This window comes from Clarias gariepinus, chromosome 25, assembly GCF_024256425.1.
Source record: "Clarias gariepinus isolate MV-2021 ecotype Netherlands chromosome 25, CGAR_prim_01v2, whole genome shotgun sequence".
Lineage (NCBI taxonomy): Eukaryota > Metazoa > Chordata > Actinopteri > Siluriformes > Clariidae > Clarias > Clarias gariepinus.
In genome coordinates, this window is record NC_071124.1 from 22,628,504 (window position 1) to 22,647,500 (window position 18,997).

Genomic DNA, 18,997 nt, shown 5'->3' on the forward strand with positions numbered 1-18,997 from the left:
ATCTCGTTAAGTTTAACTGTGGCATGACTGCGGGTGTCAGTTTACAGTGTTTTAGGAACTGCAGCTCTCTAGACCGCTTATTCTCTGATTATGAGGGTGAGTCAAAAACTATCCGCACTCTGGCTGGATAATTTATTTTAATTTTTTATTAACCTAAATAAGCAGAGTCAGGCAAAAAATGTATACACACTTCAGAAAAAACAACATAGTATGATGTGTATAATATTAATAACATTATTATATTATCATGTACATCAATATATAACATATACATTTTGTATTAAAATATTTTAAATATAAATATTTATATTTAAGTTTTTCTTTTCCTGAAGTATGTATACATTTTTGGCTGACTCTGTATATTTAAGTTAATAAAAAATTGAAATACACTATGCAGCCAAAGTGCGGATAATTTTTTGACTCACCGTCATATTTACAGTGTGTGTGTGTGTATATATATATATATATATATATATATATATATAACATTAGGATCACCCACCTAATATTGAGTAGGTCATTCTTTCGCCACCAAAAACAGTGATAAGCTGTGTTCTGATGTATGTGATGTGTGTTCTGATAACATTCTACTGAAAACAGCATTAAACATTTTAACACTTCCCATGTGCATCAGTGAACCTTGACCACCCTTGACCCTGTCACCAGTTCACCGTTTTTCCTTCCTTAGATTACTTTTGGTACGTCCTGACCACTGCAGCCTGGAAAGTCCCACAAGACCTGCAGTTTTGGAGTTGCTCTGACCCTGTCGTCTAGACATCACAATCTGGCCCTCGTCATAGTCACTCAAATCATAGTCTACCCATTTCTTTCTGCTTTCAACACATCAACTTCAGGAAAAAAAGGTTCACCTGCTGCCTAATACTGTATATCCCACCCAGTTCCAGTTGCCAGTGTTGTAACTAGCTAATATGAGAAGGGCCAAAGCAATTACAGTACTGCAGCTCATATACAGTACGTACACTGTGCATTAGTTCCATTAATCCTCGTTGTTAAAGAGACAATTTTCAACACAATTCATGAACATCAGCGTCATTATAGTTCAATTTATACCGCAACACTTTGTATGATTGGATGTGATCGCTCACATGGGATTCATTGTCAATTACAGCAGTTCTGACAATTACAATATATATTATTGTTTCTACGGTAACCACTTACCACCGCAGATGACCCACAAAATCACAACTAATGCTTTAAATACTTGCTGTTATTTAGCAAAATTATTGTTATGAATCAGTGATATGCTGATGTTTTATTTGTCTTTTATGAACGTTGTGTCTCCAGTATTAGAGCCTTGTAACAGACGCAAACCTTCCGACATGGACGAGATTACACTTTTTCTGCTGTTTCCTGTGGTGGTTTAAAAAATAAATGAATAAAGTCACCAATGAAGATCTGTTTATAGCTGCCTGATGTCCCTAACATTAAGCATGAATATAAATAGATAAACCATAAAAGCTGTTCTTTAATAAATAAATAAGACGTAGTGTAGATTATGGTAATTAACATCATATAACAACAATTAAAGGCATTACCTTGAAAAGATGTATAAAAGACAAGATTGTAGAAAAAGATAAAAACTGTTAATTTTAATAAAAAATATGTATTTATATATTTATATTTATATATAACGATTATAAACTCGATATCTGCATGAACATAGCTCTTACAGAATTGAAACAGAGTAGAATACAGGAGCAGGGAAGAGCGGAGAGAGAAATAACACCACAAGGTCGTTCCAGTCTCATAAATACAGCATAATGGAAGGTAATGAGTCTGTGTGATCAGGGACGAGTACATGTTTACTGTGATTATTCGGTGCAGGACATTCCGACACACACACACACACACACACACACGTCAGGGGAATGAAAGGAGTCCAGGACTGAGGGAGTCACGCTTTATGTGCTTGATTGTATGGTTGGGGATCTCGAACAGATACCTCCTGCTGATTATAACTGCAGTAGGGACAGAAAATGCAGATAATGTACGAGTAGTGCGTTTTCGACATCTCTGGATGCTTTTGTGTGTTTTTTTTTTTATTGGTTTAAAGGAACATTTTGAGCTGAAATACTGTACCTGGGAGGGGGGGGGAAACCCTTAATAACCAAGATAATACATGTTGCACACACACTACACTTAAACCACACGCAGTCCTAGCTAGTATCGACTCTCTGACTAGCCTAGCTTTCTCTTAAAGATTAGTTTTATCATTAATAACAGAGATGATGAAATAAAGACTGGCGTCGACCTGATCCCGACATTACAGGCACCTTGGGGTTCTTTAGGTTTGGTTGTATTTGCACATTTACGCTGGAAATCTTCTCATCCAGCAAATTCACTCCCTAATAAAACTGGCACTTTTGTTTGTTCTGCACGTGCGCCCTCCGTCCTGCAACATGATTGGTTGAAAATAAAAAACAAGTGCTTCATGTCCCTCAAAGGTTTTCTAAAAATCTCAGAGGCTCCAAAGTGCAGCTGCGTAGCTTCAGATTAGATTTTATATGAGGTCTGGTGAAAAGAAAAGAGAAAAAAAAAATCGGCGTAACAGGATACAGACTCCAATTTTTTTTTTTTTAGTTTGGTTTAAATTAAAAGAACACTCAAAAAGCATTTTTTCGACCTCGTCTTTATCCATCAAGAATGTCGATGTGTTAATTCTCCTAATAAAATATTCAAGATTTTTTTGTTGTCAAAGTTATTTAAACTCTGATTAAAGTCTGCGCAAGAGGGCGTGTGGACACCATAAAACTACAGTGCTGGAACTAGAAGTTGAATCAAACACCATGTATCCATGTATATAACAGGATATAATACCTACAAGTTTGTTATACACAAGGGGCGGTTAAGTCAAACCGGGACTTTTAATAACTTTAGTAAAACCTCCCTTTATTTCTCTATATAATCCCCTGCTACACTAATGCACTTATCCCAGTGTTTCTCTAGTGCTTAGATACCATTAAGGTGGAACGTCTCAAACCCTGGCCTCCCAGGAACTCCTCTCAACTGCGTTTTTAAATATGTGGAAATGGCTTGGAGCGAAGTCGGGTCTGTTCCGGGGATTTAGCAATAACTATCAACTGAGTTCCTGTAATGTGCAAGTGATGTCTCACGCTTTTATTCACCAAAATTTTTTTTACTATTAAGTCCTGGTTTGACTTGAACGCATCTCGTGCCATGAAGTGGATAGTTATTTAATAACTGTACCTAATTCTTTAAACAAGGACAGGTGCAGGTCCTCTTGATCATATTAATTATCGTTTGAATCATATGCAAACTACAGATAGGTTGAAAAATGCCAGTGTTCCTTTAAAGGTCGTTCGTTTCCATGATTTTTATTCTGGATGTGCTGTTTATGAATACTTACACCTACATTATAGGATTTCTATCTGCACTGCTTCCTTGCTAGACGTACAGTACAGTATGGCACATGGAGGAAGAGTGCGCAGACTAACCGTGTGTTCACACTAAGAAACAGAAATGTCACTGCTGGACATATTGGAGTTGACCGGCTTCTATGTCATAATGAGAATATATCCAGGATCCAATATCAAATCTGGAGCAGTGCCCTCGGTACCCTCGGTGCCCAAGACAAGATTAACTGTCCCTGTTGTTCAGGTCTTTTTTCTTTTTCTTATTGATAGTTGCCCGGTGAAAAAAATGTGACAGAGCTGGGCTGTTTTTGTCCTTCTATCATTTAAAATCATTATAGATTTTCCTAGAAAAAGAAGAAAGAAAAAAAAGAAAGCAATAGCTCATAGCAAAAGCATCGTGTAAGGACTTGCTGCTTTTGGGTCAGGGGCTTTAGATAACAATATAACACGAGTCTTTCACTACCTGGACATTTATGCCTGTTTGTGTCGGTACTGATTGATGCTAAGGATCTCGCCACACCTCAGGTCAGTTACTTTTGCTTACTTGGATGTTTTATTTCTTAGGAAACACAGAAAGCTAGCCCTGTACAGCCTGCTGTAATAATATTCACTACAGAGTTACTTCTGCTACAATTACATACGAACCTTCAAAGGTATTTTTTGTTTGGAAAGGAAAACTAAAAAGCCAATAAATAAATTTTTCTGCTTCAATGCTTCAGTGTCTGTGATTATTTTTTTCCCCACCAAAACAAAAATGGTACGTTTGCGGAATCTTTGACCAATCATGTGAGAACGACATCAGTGTATACCGAGATCATGCGCTACGTTTGAGCTAAGAGTATGAAAAACAATAATATGTTATTCATAATCTGAAGGGTGCAATGCACAATAGATAAAAAAAAAAAAAGCACTCTGAAAATAAACTTTAGAGTTCAATCTCGTTTGAGATTAAATCCGGTAAATACTGCTGATTTCTAAATATTTTTAACAACCTTTGAAACGAGACGCTCAGATATGCAATTGTTTGTTTGTTTAAAAAAAAAAAGAAACACACTGATGATGTCAGATAACAGTGATTGGTTAAAGGGTATGATGAACACATCGTGATCAGGAGGAAGTTGCGTTATCGTTGGAAATCTGGTGCAGATTAAAGGGAAAAAAAAAAAGGAGGCAGGAAAAGGTTAAGCGCAACAGTTTTGAAAGGAATATATAAAAAGCTTAACATAAACAAGAAAAAGACAACACTGAAACAATTTCAAAAACTTGTTTGACCGAAATGATGGACGGCATCCATCCATCAGACAAACATATAAACTCTACACCTAAACTCTGAACGTATATACACGACGTTTACGACACGATCTCAGAGTTCTCCATCCTTTCCGTCAACTTTCATCAAATAAACCTCTGTATAAAATAAAAAACAACAAAGTCGAACGGATCAGCAGCACTTTGGTTTCAACCTTTATCAATGGACGCTTGACCTCTGAACTCAGTAGTGCAGCTCGATAAAGGGTTGTGGAGGAAGACGCTCGGTTCTGAGGACGCACACGGACGCAACGCGAGTCCCTGGAGTCGCTAGAGAGAACTTAAGGTTCGAAAGAGGCGGAGCCTTTGTTCCTTATTCCTCGTGTTCTCTGGACGCATCCTGCTCCGTCTCTGATGAGGCGAGGGTGAAGATGTTCTCTTTGTCTTTTAAGAGTTTCCTCATCGCCTGGAAAAAGAAAAAAAAAAAAAGAAAGAAATGTGTTTACATACTAAAACGCAAATATTTTCATTAAATATCATTGCCCATAAGAAGTGTAACATGTTTAAAGTAATTAATACATATTCAAATGTTATCGTTTCTATAGCAACAGCTTACACAAAGAGGTAATATGGAATGTTTTACATAAAGAGTTAAAAAAAAACACATTGATAACACAGTTTTCCATAAGGAGACGCTTATGAATTAATTGAGGCCCCGGTGTCAGCCAAAGGAGACTTGCCTATATGCTATGTGTATTACCGAAAGATTCCAGTAGGGGGCATAGTGGAGAATTCTATCAGACAGTATTGCAGCAGGCAATATTGAGGATCTTACTGTAATTTTTTATGTCGCACCACATAAACGCATGATATGTGATGCATCCATCATACGTGTAAGTATACTTCCTGTCCAAAAATAAAACGCCCTGAGATATCCTGATATGGGAAAATAATAATTAACATTACAAAAAAAATTCGACTTAGGAACTGAAATGTCGCAAGAAATTTGCCTTAATTCACATGTCTTTTCTAAATGTTTTAATGGTTTTTATATGCAAAAATATGATTATATTGCTGGAAATTGGTAATATTGGTAATGTTTTTTTTGGCGGCTTGAGCGGATTATCTGCATTTACATTGTTTCCTATGGGAAAATGTGTTTCGCAATACGTAATTTTGCCTTAAGAACGGATTAACCTTACAGGCCGAGGCACTGCTCTACCTGCGCTTTATCACGCCAGTCTAACGCTGGTTGTTATTCCGAAAGAGCACGACTCTTACGTACTGTAGCATCTGCTAGAAATAAAGTGATTTATCTCAATTAAAGGGGAAAAAAACATGCATGACTGAGAAAACTCGGAAACACCAAACGTGGAAAAATACTTCCTTCATAGACCACAGAAGATAAGAAAAAGATAAACAAGACAGAGAGTTTTCCAAAACGCAAGTGCTGCATTTTTCACTCAAAGTCATACAATGAAAAGTGCTGACTTTCTTTTTCTTCTTTTTTTTTTTTTATATATTCTCCTGGTGAATGGTCCTGGAAGGGAGTCAGTTCACTGATGAACAGAGCGCACAGATGGCCAGTTGGGACAAACCAAAAGCAATAAACTTAAAGGCTTAATATATACAGTGCAGCCTTTAAGGTGAGACACTGAAATTTAATTACACCAGCTCACAATTTTGTGCTCTTCGGTGAAACTTTTGAAAAGAGGCACACAGAACGAAGAAACAATGGATTTATTCTGGGGTTTAATCCCGGTGAGATCCGAGGCATGATTTTATATTATGCAATGTTACATCTCGGTTCGCGTTACAGTCGGCGAGCGAGCGATTTAATGCAACTCAGAGTTAGTGTATGTCAGCGGCAATTATACACGTACGTAACAAGCCGTGGTAAAGTAATCACAGTCGATTGATGTGATAAGGCGGACCTGCTCTTACTCTAACTGAAGTTGAATCAGTTTCTAAAACAGTGCATCTATCAAACAATTACAACTTTTCATTGGAATCTTTTTTTATTCACTTTAGACATTTACAAGTACAGTGGAACCTCGGATTACGAGCTTAATTCATTCTGGAAGTGGGCTCGTATTCCAAAACACTCGTAAACCAAATTTAATTTTCCCATAGAAAATAATGGAAACTTAAATTATTCGTTCTACAGCCCCCAAAAATAAATACATAAATATAATTAATACAAAATATAAAGTAAAAATAAAACAAATTAACCTGTACTTTTACTTAAAAAAATGTAAAATTAAACCCCGACAGATAAGGGTTTTCGTTTGTGCACACACACACACACACACACACACACACACACATTAACGGATAGACCGTTTTTAAAATCATTTGAAAATTAGCAAGGAACATTCCCAGTCACACTCACGTGAGCGCATACTAACAGGATCACTGCTGTAAGTAAAACAACAACAACAAAAAACAAATTAAACAGCTCCTCACCTTTGAAAACAATCGCGAGAGAGAGAAGTTTATTTGGCAACCTGAGAGGAGGGGGGGATGAAGGAGGGCTCGCTCGCGTTTACGGCCCCCTTCTCTCAGGTTGCCAAACAAACACACAAACTCTCTGCCTTACACAGACACAAACACGCACACTCAAAAACACTGCAGGCACTAAGACCCAGCAGGGGAGACGATCGGTCTCGGCTTTACAGCTCCCCTTCTCTCAGGTTGCCAAACAAACACACAAACTCTTCTCTGTCGCGACTGTTTTCAAAGGTGAGGAGCTGTTTAATTTTTGTTGTTGTTGTTGTTTTACTTTACAGTAGTAATCCCGTTAGTATGCACTCATGCGAGTGAGACTAGCGATGTTCCTTGCTAATTTTTAAACGGTTTTAAAAACGGTCTCTCCGTTAATGTGTGTGTGTGTGTGTGTGTGTGTGTGCGCGCACACACGCACATCTCACATACACACACACACACACACACACACACACAGCGCGTGTGTGTATTCACCCAGCAGGAGAGACGATTACCTACAATTCTACTGCAAGAGAGAGAAAAAACGTTGGCTCACTTTTGATGACGTAACGCTCGTTGTTAAAACAAGAAGCGCATGCGTGAAACATGATACTCGGTGCTCGTTAACTAAGACAATGCTCGTTTTTCAAGTAAAAATTTATTTAAAATTGTTGCTCGTCTTGCAGAACACTCGTAAACCACATTACTCGTAATCCGAGGTTCCACTGTATTGAGAATTTTCCTTGGTGTTTACTCACAACACCACGAATTCGCCTTACACACCCATGATGTCACAACAACACAATTACCATCCTAATATACAAATTACTGCACCTTAAACAAACATGATCAGTACAGTCATATTTTATATGACAGTAAAACATGTTTTGTTTTTTTTTGTTTTTTTACATATGGTATAATAAATAACAGCAGTGATATATACCAGCCAAAAAAGTTGTCGTTTCAGAAAAGTCAAATTATTGGCCTGCGTCAAGCAAAGAAAACAACTACAGAGATTTGAAACGTTTGAAATTGGGTTAAAAAAACAATCATAAATGGAGATCACATAAACGCTTGGTGAAGTTGCTAACTTCTTCTCTATGCATCTTCTATACATCTGTTATAAAAGGCAACCTGCAAGATTTCTCAAGATTTGAGCAATCCCATCAGCAGTCTTTTAAAACATGATCAGAACAGAGTCCCAGGAGCAACAGAGTCTGAACCAGCAGCTTTTATGTTTAGGTGAAACAAGTTTGTTCCTGTTCTCCTTTGAATATATTATATAACCTATAAACAGGTACTCCGTCATTAGCATCTCTTCTTTTTTAATACAGGTAGTCCCTGACTTACGAACAAGTTCTGTTCCAGGAGCACGTTCGTAAGTCGTATTTGTTCTTAAGTCAGACAAAGTGAGTCTTATACAACTTTGACTGGAATATACAATGTAAACCATACCAATCCACTAAATTTGTCTGACACTAAACTCTGGCATTATGTGGCCAAAACCATGTTTATGAAATCTACCATGTTCAGTAGATTTCAGGAAATTTTAATTAGAAGACTTTAAGGATTAAGTAATTATGAAGGCGTTTGTTTTTTTAAGCAGCCGTACCTCTGTTTGACTGAGCCGTAAGAGTCTAAAAGCTGAGTGCTGGCCAGCTCCAGGTTCCAGTCACACATCTCCAGGATCTTGTGACACTCCACTCTGGACTTCAGACCCAGACAGAAGAGCTGCTCCACCTGTAGAGATAAAAGGAGACAAAAAAACTAAACAAAATAAACACTCAGTGTAAAATATTGATTTTTGGCAGTTCACAAAATTGGGGGAAAGGGGGCTTAGAGAGAATTCCCTCATATCATTATTTGGCATTATCTATCTCAGAGACAGTGAATGATGAAAACGCTACCTTCAGATAATGCACAGCTTTCTGCACGTTCCAGCTGTGGTTCTGCAGAGCCTTCTGACACTCCTCCATCGTCACACCATGCACCGCTTCCTGCACCTGAAGCCAAACAAAACCATAAGGTGACATACTGTATGTCACACACATACTAACCAGGTGTTTGGAGCAATTCTCTACTTACTGTGCCAAATATTTACAGTATAAAGTGATACCTCGGGATTCGCCTTAAAAGCTAGACATTTGCAAGCAATTTGCCTTGGCATACAAGCGACCGAGTCGGTCATGCGTACATCCGGTGGTGCGTACATCTGGTAGCCAATCAAAACTTGTTCACATAAATGGAAAGCCAAGCAAGTTTTTTTTGTGTGCTTTTTTCCCCCCCGTTTTGAGCAAGACTTAGTGAAGACATAGCACCATGGGTCCCAAGAATGTTAGCAAGGACGATAGGAAGATGAAAAAGAAGCCACTTTCGATTTGTTTTTTTAAAGCAGCTGGTGCCAAAAGGAATCATAAATTAAGGTTAAGTGAGGTTTATTGTCTTTTTATTTAATATTTTACTTCCATTACATGTCTTTTCTAAATGATTTCATTGATTTATATGCAAAAATATGATTATAGTGTTGGAAATTGATAATATTGGTAATATTCTATGGGTGACTTAAACAGATTCGTTGCATTTACATTATTTGCATTTCGCAATTCGAAATATCGCCTTAGGAACTCACACCTGGAATGCCAAAGTACTGCTGTGTATATATAAAAAAAGATTCAATTTGATATACTTCTGCCATTTACTTATTACTCACCTGTTTGACTCTGTCAGGATTTGTCGCTCCTTCCGCCCTGCAACCCGACCCTTCGGTACTGACTTTGTTCAGACTTAAGGAGTTCCTGATGCCTGCTGCTCTGGCTGGTACGCTGCTGTTATTATTGCAGGACAAGTTTGATTTTGTCTCCCCCTGCTGTTGCACCATGGGTCGGACTGTAGCCGTGTTAACCGGCCTCCTCTCGTCCTCTTCTGCTTCCTTGAAGAACTTGTCAAAGCGGTCTAAGTATGTGGGCCTCTCAGGCAGCAGGTAGTAGTGCGTGTTGCTGACTTTCTTGCCGTCTCGGACAATCGGCAGTATGCAGGGTCCTTTGGCAGCTTCTTTGTCTTTGCCTTGAGCCTGGATAACTTTGGGTGCAGCGTATTTGGGGTCTGAGCCAAAGCTCTGTGTGGTGGGCATCAGCTTGCCTGGCGAGGTTGAGAGGTAGTGTGCGGTACGGTTCATGGGGCTAGGCGTGCGAGAGAGCGACTGAGACAGAGGATCCCTTGGAGGAATCTGTGGCGGACGCTCCTTTTCATCCTCACAGCAGGAAGCCGGGGACAGGTCACGTGACCAGCGGGAACAGTCGCCTTTTGGAGGTCGGGGTGGGATCGGGATTCGAGGGGGGACCTGGGGCTTGTCCTCACAGGCGGACAGAAAGATCTGGCGATAGGGATCGGGACTTACTGAGCCTACAGGGACATTCAGACGCCTCATGCATTCCTGCTGAAGCTCCTGAAAGATCTCAGCTGACTGCGAGAAGGTGCGAGACCGGCTCTGGTTGCTGGGGAGGAAGAGATCATCCTCTACTCTACTAGCGGGAGTGCTGGGGGCACACGGAGAGCCGGGTTCATTGGGAACTCTCATCTCTGCACTGTTGATCGAGCTTACCTCGATGTCGTCTTCGTCCTGTGCTACGTCGTCATATGCTGGAGGAGGAGGAAGAGGTCTCGAGTCCCAGTCTACCACCGGAGTGGGGTGAAGCGGGCGAGGCAGAGTCCGGGATGGACTCTGGGGTGGGGTACAGTCCAAGATGTTTTCTGCCTCCAGGGCCAGTCTGGCAAGATTAAGGACCTGAGACCCCATAACAGGAGAGGGGGTAGTAGAAAACATTTCCTCTCCAAAGTCTATAAGAGAAACCTCAGTGGGCGTACCACCTCCTGGGGTTCGGTGGCCATAAATGGACCGATCGTTCAGCTTGGTGGCTGGAACCCAAGCTGATGGCTTCAGTTTCAGACACTTTGTGTTGGGCTTTTTTAATGAAAGGCGCCTCAGGCCTGAAGACGTTAGATCTTCATCATCTGTGACTGGGTCGTAGTTCGGCTCTAAAGTCACATGAAGTACAGGAGAGGCTTAGAATAGTCTTTGGGAATACTTTTTGCATCAAACTATTAATGGGTATAAAACAATACTACAAGGTAAGATGGCCAGACAGCAACATCTCTAGACATAGTGAGCTAGGCCAGTTTAAAATATGTAAAATAGTACAGATAAATAAGTTTCCAACAACATGTGACATGGCAAGTATCTAAACATTTTTCTTTTTCCTGCACAAACAACTTAAATGGAACCCTTGCGATAATCTTGCATCAAGTGCTTATTTTCCTAATTTTAATACATTACCAAAAAGGTTTTAGTCTAGGCCCAAGTGACTCTCAAACTGAGAAACCTAATAAACACTTCACGTATCCTGATAAAAATCCATTTGTCAGTGGGATTAAGATCAACGCCAAAGTAATCAATCTCAATAACATCCTGCTGCACAAATTCTTTAAAATAAATCAGAGTACACTCTTAATACCTGAGGGAACATAAAACGATTCCTGTGAAATTATTATTCATGTCGGATCTCGGAGGAGCTTAAGTGGTGACGAAGTGCAAAAGAAAAAGAAAGAAACTGAAAAAAGAAAGAAAAGGAATGATGCAAGCTGGAAAGGTTAATTTGTGGGACCTGAACTTACTCTTTATGAGCAAAGCAGGTTGAGGGGGTCGAGGGGGCGGATCCTCTGAGCAACAGCAGGCCGGGAAAGGAATACAGACAGCGCAGTGACAGAACATGCAGGTGCAACCGAGGCAGAAAAGATAAAGGAAGGGGAAAAAAACGTTAGTGAAAAAGCTGCATTAGCTGATGTGAATTAAAGCACTAAGGAAAGGGGAAATAAATGTACTTTTGGCTCGCCCGGGAAGCTGCGTGGGCCTGGGAGCGTTCAGATCGAGTCCGAGGACATCCGGAGGGTCCATGGGGTTCCCCAGATACAGACTGTGAAGAGAAGACAATAGTGTGATCAGCGTTCGGGACAAACGAGTGGGAAGCAATACAGGGTGTAGAAGAAAACATCTGTAGCGGTTTGCTGCCCTCTAGTGGAGCATGTGATATGAAATCTGTATTTACAACTATGATCCTGACTCTCTATTTCTATAGAAATATGGCAAGAATCTAAAGTATGTTGTGGCTAGGTAGCTAGTCTGAATTACAATATCCTTCTTACAATATCATTCTTGATAAAATTGAGCAAATTTCTCAAATATTTTAATTGGAAAACATCTTTAATTTGGTTACTTTTGTTTTTTTAAGCATATCTGACACACTTAAAGGATTGATATCAAACAAACTAATTTTAATTGTACACAAAGATCTTCCTTGTCTTTCAGCTGTTCCCGTTTCCTTTTCCCTTTTTTAGCTGTTCCCTTTCTGCGTCTATCTGACCCTATCCTCTGGATCCTCTTCTCGTTCGCCAACTATAACTTCATGTCCTCTCTTACTACATCCATAAATCTCCTCTTCGGTTTTCCTCTAGTCCTCCTGCCTGGCAGTTCCAACCTCAGATATCCTTCTACCGACAGATTTACAATCTCTCCTCTGAACATGTCCTCATCTACCTCACCTCAATCTAACATCAAATCTAACATCTCAATCTAACATCAAACCTACCTGGTCCTATCTGAAAAAAAAAATGCTTCATACATGCTAAATAATAGACGAACTGTGATTAACCACATTTTTTTTGGTTAATCACAGAGGGAAACATGGATGTTGCAATGCTACGTTAACTTAATTCCATGACTGATAGTTTTATATCACCTGGGATTAGATTTAATCGTCGCCTGCCTTTAATTTTGATCTTTTAATATAAATTTTGAGGAGATTTTTTAAGGGAACAAAAAACTTTACAGGAAATAAATCCCCTGGGGTTTAAAACAGCGAGTCGTTGTGTAAATCAGGTCGATTGAATGACAGCGTGGCGCTTACTCGTCTATCCGATCCGGGAAGCCCCAGCAGCGGTGTGGGTTGGAGTCGCCGTGTCCCGTGTGGATGAAGCTGTTCTTAAGTGGCCTGCTGATGTCATGAGCCGACAATCCGGCTACGGAGGTGACGGCGTTCCTGGGGAACTGACCCACCTTCAGCGTGCGCTTGTTCTGCCCTCGCCACCAATAATTCTCCGCCCTGGGCAGCAGAACAGCAAAATATAAAAGTAGAATATATTTGCCTTATATCACATTCACTGTGTAATTCTCAGTTCCGACTGGTCAGAACCGGGCCTTCTCCGGTTACTCCCACACCTGCCCTCGATGATGGTGATGACGTCGTCGATCTGGATGTGCAGCTTGTCGGGCTCGTCGAAGTCCTGCAGCGCCCGCATCTCGGTCGGCAGGGTCTCCACCAGGAACTCTCTGAGAGCCACGAATGTGGGCCGGTCGTCGGGTTTCGGCGCCCAGCACTGCAGCATGACGTTATAGATGTCCTGGGGACAGTCCCCAGGCTTGGACAGCCTTTCACCCTCTTTGTCGATCTTATGGAGGATCTAAGACACACACACATACTCGCTGATTAGTGTTGCTCTGTATGCTAACGGGAAACAATGACAAGGTGAGGCAGTAACGGAGTTCGGTACCTGGCTGCCGTTGAGACCGAGCCACGGCTCCTGACCGTAGGTGCACATCTCCCACAGGGTTACCCCGAACATCCACGTGTCCGTTGCATGGGAAAACGTGCGCGTCTTTAAGCTCTCTGGGGCGCACCTGATACGTGAACACACACTCTATTAGAGTAAATACAGGCTGAATAAACACAAAAGTGCTTTAGAGCGAGCTAGAGGTGATCAGAGTACAAAAAGATTTGTGTGTGTTACGCTAGGACAAACCGATGTCTTGGCTTGACACAAACACACACACACACATAGAGAAAGCACGAAGGGGACAATTTCCTGAACCTCCCCCCGCCCTCCACCTCTCTCTCTCTCACCAGGCAAAAGGGACCTTGCGATGCTCCTGCATGACGTAATGATCGTCGTTGTTGGGCAGCGCCCTCATCAGGCCGAAGTCTCCGATCTTGACGAGCTCGTTCGAGGCCAGCAGGATGTTCCGCGCAGCTAGGTCGCGGTGGATGAAGCGCCTGGTCTCCAGGTAGGCCATGCCGTTAGCTATCTGGATGGCGTACTGGCACAGCGTGGAGATGAGGAAGTGGCCCTGGGTCTTACGCAAGCGGTCCAGCAAAGAGCAGAGAGGAGCCAGCTCCGTCACCTAGACAGGGAAAAAAGACGGTAAGAATAGGTGAAGTAGGAATTTACTGTGGTTGACTATGTACTTCCTCGTTGTCTTTACCTGGACAAGCGTAATGTAATTGGGATGCTAACCTAAAAGCAAAAGTTTATGCCCCTCATAAGAAAATGTTGTAACATTTACCATCACTTGGAATGTACTTAAACTAAAACCTAAATCATAACCAAAAACATGCAAACATGCTCACACTCACACGCACTCTCTCTCTCGCACAGACACACGCACTATATATATATATATATATATATATATATATATATATATATATATATATATATTTTATATATATATATAAATCCAAATCACAGTCAGAATTACAGACGCACACACCCTCTCTCTCTCGCACAGACGTCCGCACGCACACTCTCTCTCTCTCGCACAGACGCAGGCACTCTCTCGCGCACAGACGCACGCACTCTCTCTCGCACAGACACACGCACTCTCTCGAAATTATAAAATATAAATCCAAATCACAGTCAGAAATACAGACTCACGCACCCTCTCTCTCTCGAACAGACGCACGCACGCACACTCTCTCTCTCTCGCGCACAGACGCAGGCACTCTCTCTCGCACAGACGCAGGCACTCTCTCGCGCACAGACGCAGGCACTCTCTCGCGCACAGACGCAGGCACTGTCTCGCGCACAGACGCAGGCACCGTCTCGCGCACAGACGCAGGCACCCTCTCGCGCACAGACACACGCACTCTCTCGAAATTATAAAATATAAATCCAAATCACAGTCAGAATTACAGACGCACGCCCCCCCTTTCTCTCTCGCACAGACGCACGCACGCACACTCTCTCTCTCGCGCACAGGCGCAGGCACTCTCTCGCGCACAGGCGCAGGCACTCTCTCGCGCACAGGCGCAGGCACTCTCTCGCGCACAGGCGCAGGCACTCTCTCGCGCACAGGCGCAGGCACTCTCTCGCGCACAGGCGCAGGCACTCTCTCGGCACAGGCGCAGGCACTCTCTCGAAATTATAAAATATAAATCCAAATCACAGTCAGAATTACAGACGCACGCACCCTCTTTCTCTCGCACAGACGCACGCACGCACTCTCTCTCTCTCTCTCTCTCGCACAGACGCAGGCACCCTCTCTCGCACAGACGGAGGCACTCTCTCTCGCACAGACGGAGGCACTCTCTCTCGCACAGACGCACGCGCACGCTCTCTCGCACAGACGGACGCACGCGCACGCTCTCTCGCACAGACGGAGGCACGCTCTCTCGCACACACGGAGGCACGCTCTCTCGCACAGACGCAGGCACGCTCTCTCGCACAGACGCAGGCACCCTCTCTCGCACAGACGGAGGCACTCTCTCTCGCACAGACGGAGGCACTCTCTCTCGCACAGACGGAGGCACGCTCTCTCGCACAGACGCACGCGCACGCTCTCTCGCACAGACGGAGGCACGCTCTCTCGCACAGACGGAGGCACGCTCTCTCGCACAGACGGAGGCACGCTCTCTCGCACAGACGGAGGCACGCTCTCTCGCACAGACGGAGGCACGCTCACGCTCTCTCGCACAGACGCACGCGCACGCTCTCACGCACAGACGCACGCTCTCACGCACGCTCTTACGCACGCTCTCACGCACGCTCTCACAGGTTTGTTTTACCATCTTCATGGGGTGTGTGAGGACGACTCCGTAGAGACGGATGAGGTTCTGGTGGTCGAGGGAGTGCATGGCGTTGACCTCACGAATGAAGTCGTCCAGAGCATCCGGTTGGTTCAGGACGTCCGTCTTTAGACACTTCACCGCTACGTTTAACTAGGGATTAAAAAAAAATGGACAAAGGGAAAAAAAAGAAGAAAAAAAGAGAGTAAGAAATAGAATGAGGGAATGCTGCAATCTCTATAATGTCTCTAATAAATGTCGCAGTAAAACATTTAACTAAAGTTTTAACATTAATTATATAATATAAATCCAAATCACAGTCAGAATTTCTTTTTTAACCGACTCCCCCCACCGCCCCCGGATCTCACCACTTTACCCCCTGGGGTGACCCACTCTCCACGCTTCACCACGCCGAATGATCCGTCTCCGAGCTTCTCGCACAGCACCAGCTCCTTCTCGCTGATCAGACAGGTGAGGGCCTGCTGCTGGCCGTCTGCAGGCGGAGGAGTGCTCGAAAGCTTCCGGAAAGTGCTGGTGGCCTGCGGCTGGAAATCTCCGTCTGGCCTCTTCGCACTGAAAACCTGAGAGACACGACAGATCAGCACTAACTCAAGGTACGACAGAATAAAAACTATTTCATGATCGACTCAACATGTAGAATTTGAAAGGTTGAAATCACTTTAAATTATTAATTTAATTCACAAACAATCAGATTTAAGCATATTTAACCTAAAAACAACTTTTTTTCTCTCTCTCGTCTATAGCTCTTCTAATATCAGTGGATTTTAAAGAGAAAAGGTCCAATATTTCTTCAGTCCAATTCTGATTACAGATTTACTTGTAGGTTTAACTGTTTACCCGGACACTAGTTTCAGTTCCTCCATAATCCTTATAATCCACTCTTAATTATAAACGTTCTAGGAGCAAAATATTTGTGAAATATATATTAAGATTTAATTTTAGTTTGAGTATCGCGATACAAATCGAATCGCTGCCTACAGTAGGTATCGTGATAGCATCGTATCGGCCGGTCCCTGGAAGTGCACCTAATGACCGGAATGAACTCGTTTCACAAAACCAGATCATGAGCGGCGCCTTGGTGAGCAGACCGGGCCTCACTGAATCACACGAGCCGTAGTAATCGTGGAAAGAACCAATAAAGACAGATAGCAGCGCTCTCGTTTCAACTCGCTATCAGCTCTTCAGGCACTTTGTATGAGGAGGCTGTGGGTCGGACCAGGAGAGAGAGGGGCTATCGGAGCCGTGGTGCGAGTAGAGGAAACGCAGACAGCTGGGCTGACGGGTGGAGGGTCAACAAGACTGATCTGAGATAGAGTACAAACTGGAGAGAGTGATGTTTTATTCACAGCACTGTAGAAATGTCCTGGGCGCATACAAAACAAAAAAGAATGCCTTTGAGAACATTTCTACACAAAAGAAACTAAAGAGTAACAAAATAAACAGAGTCAATATTTGGCGTGAAAAATCTTTGCTTGAAAACAATCAGATGTGCGCAGTTTTAAGTAAAAGCGCTGGTAGGTTTTACTGAGTGTGCTGGAGAATATGCCAGAGGTCTTCTGGTAACTTTGTCACACTCGCTTCTTTCTATTTTCATGCAAAACCCAGGAGATGACATTAGTTTATTTTGTTTTTACAGGCATGCGAATATTCTTCTGCAATGTTATTCATTTAAGTTATGTTTGGAAGTATTGAATGGATTTGTACTAATTTGTTTAAGTATAGAAATTCTGCAAAAGATTTGCCACGGCATACGAAGCATTTTTGGGGGAAACGCTGGTTTACTGGTAGGTGTTTCGTCTTGTTTGCGTTAATGGAAATCCAAGTAAAGCATGTTTTTACGACGTTATTATTTTTTTCAGTCAGCAAAAGCTACTTCGAAAGAGTGAATCTAGGATACCAGCGTTGTCTTCGGCAAGCCCTTTGCAATATTGGGAATATTTTTGAATGGCTAGAACAGACTGGAACAAATATGCATTTATGGTATTTCTCATTGAAACATTTGTATCGTATTGCAATATCCAAAAATAAAAACTACATGGGTCACGCAGATATAACATGTTGTTTAAAGCAAACCAGCAAAATTATGGTTGTCCTTATAAGTAGCTCCAAGCTGCAGATCCAGCAAGGGCAAGAAAAAGAAAAAAAAGAAAAAGGAAAAAAAAGCCCTGAGCTTTATGCCTATGTTACACATTCTAGTTGATAATAATATATTACATTATAATATATACAATAACATGCAATAATAAAATAATTTTTCATTAAAAGTTTTAATTAAATCATAAAAATGTTACACAGGTGTTAATAATATTAAGAAGAAAAAGAAGAAGAAGAAGAAGAGGAAGAACAGTAGTAGGCTTTATGTGTAACTGGTTTTATAGTAACCCTGAGTTGAGGTTTAAAAGCTCCGGCGTTAAAATGAGTGAGCACGAAGCCGCGGTAATAAAAGTCTCAGACTGTAAACGCCTGTAAGAGCCTTGAGCTGTCAGAAATAGAAGGCCAGAGGAGAAGAGAATCCTGAGGGAATGTGAAAGACGTCTAGACTGAGCCATGAACCGCACACTGATAAGCACACGAGAACACACAGAACAGAGACATGATTGATGTCTCAGAAACAGCAGACGCACACACACAGACACAACCAGTCAAAAGTTTGGACACACCTTCTTCTCACTCCTCCATGGTCTTTTATGATTTGTAAATCAATGCTGAACGCAGTTTACCAAAATACACAATAATAATCTTTGAACAGTTGATATTAAGATATTTGATATTAAGATATTTGCCACTCATTATCTGTAAAGGTTCATAACGGCTCTAATCTGAGCTGCTGTTTGTTAATTGGTGATTTCTGAGTCTAAATGTCTGAATATCATGTCTAATGCAGCTGTAGGATCATGGGCCTGAGTACTGAAGATGACGCAGCCGTGCTGATATTCAGCACAACAGCACAATCTC

General features: G+C 42.0%; 1 protein-coding gene across 5 annotated transcripts in view; it reads right to left on the reverse strand.

Annotated features, from left to right (window-relative positions):
- Window positions 1–3,058: 3,058 nt before the first annotated feature.
- The window catches only part of tnk2b (tyrosine kinase, non-receptor, 2b), a 67,341-nt gene continuing 51,402 nt past the window's right edge, over window positions 3,059–18,997 (reverse strand). For 4 of the 5 annotated variants that reach the window (XM_053486414.1, XM_053486412.1, XM_053486415.1 and 1 more), the window contains 12 exons: window positions 16,390–16,602; window positions 16,022–16,174; window positions 14,081–14,358; window positions 13,731–13,857; window positions 13,399–13,640; window positions 13,088–13,282; window positions 12,006–12,097; window positions 11,799–11,843; window positions 9,838–11,162; window positions 9,035–9,130; window positions 8,740–8,867; window positions 3,059–5,109 (listed from right to left, as the gene is read on the reverse strand). In XM_053486414.1, coding sequence (XP_053342389.1) covers window positions 5,103–5,109; window positions 8,740–8,867; window positions 9,035–9,130; window positions 9,838–11,162; window positions 11,799–11,843; window positions 12,006–12,097; window positions 13,088–13,282; window positions 13,399–13,640; window positions 13,731–13,857; window positions 14,081–14,358; window positions 16,022–16,174; window positions 16,390–16,602 — 2,901 coding nt within the window. In that variant the 3' untranslated portion in view covers window positions 3,059–5,102. The remainder of the gene's footprint in view (window positions 5,110–8,739; window positions 8,868–9,034; window positions 9,131–9,837; window positions 11,163–11,798; window positions 11,844–12,005; window positions 12,098–13,087; window positions 13,283–13,398; window positions 13,641–13,730; window positions 13,858–14,080; window positions 14,359–16,021; window positions 16,175–16,389; window positions 16,603–18,997) is intronic. The other variant, XM_053486413.1, reaches the window with a different exon arrangement.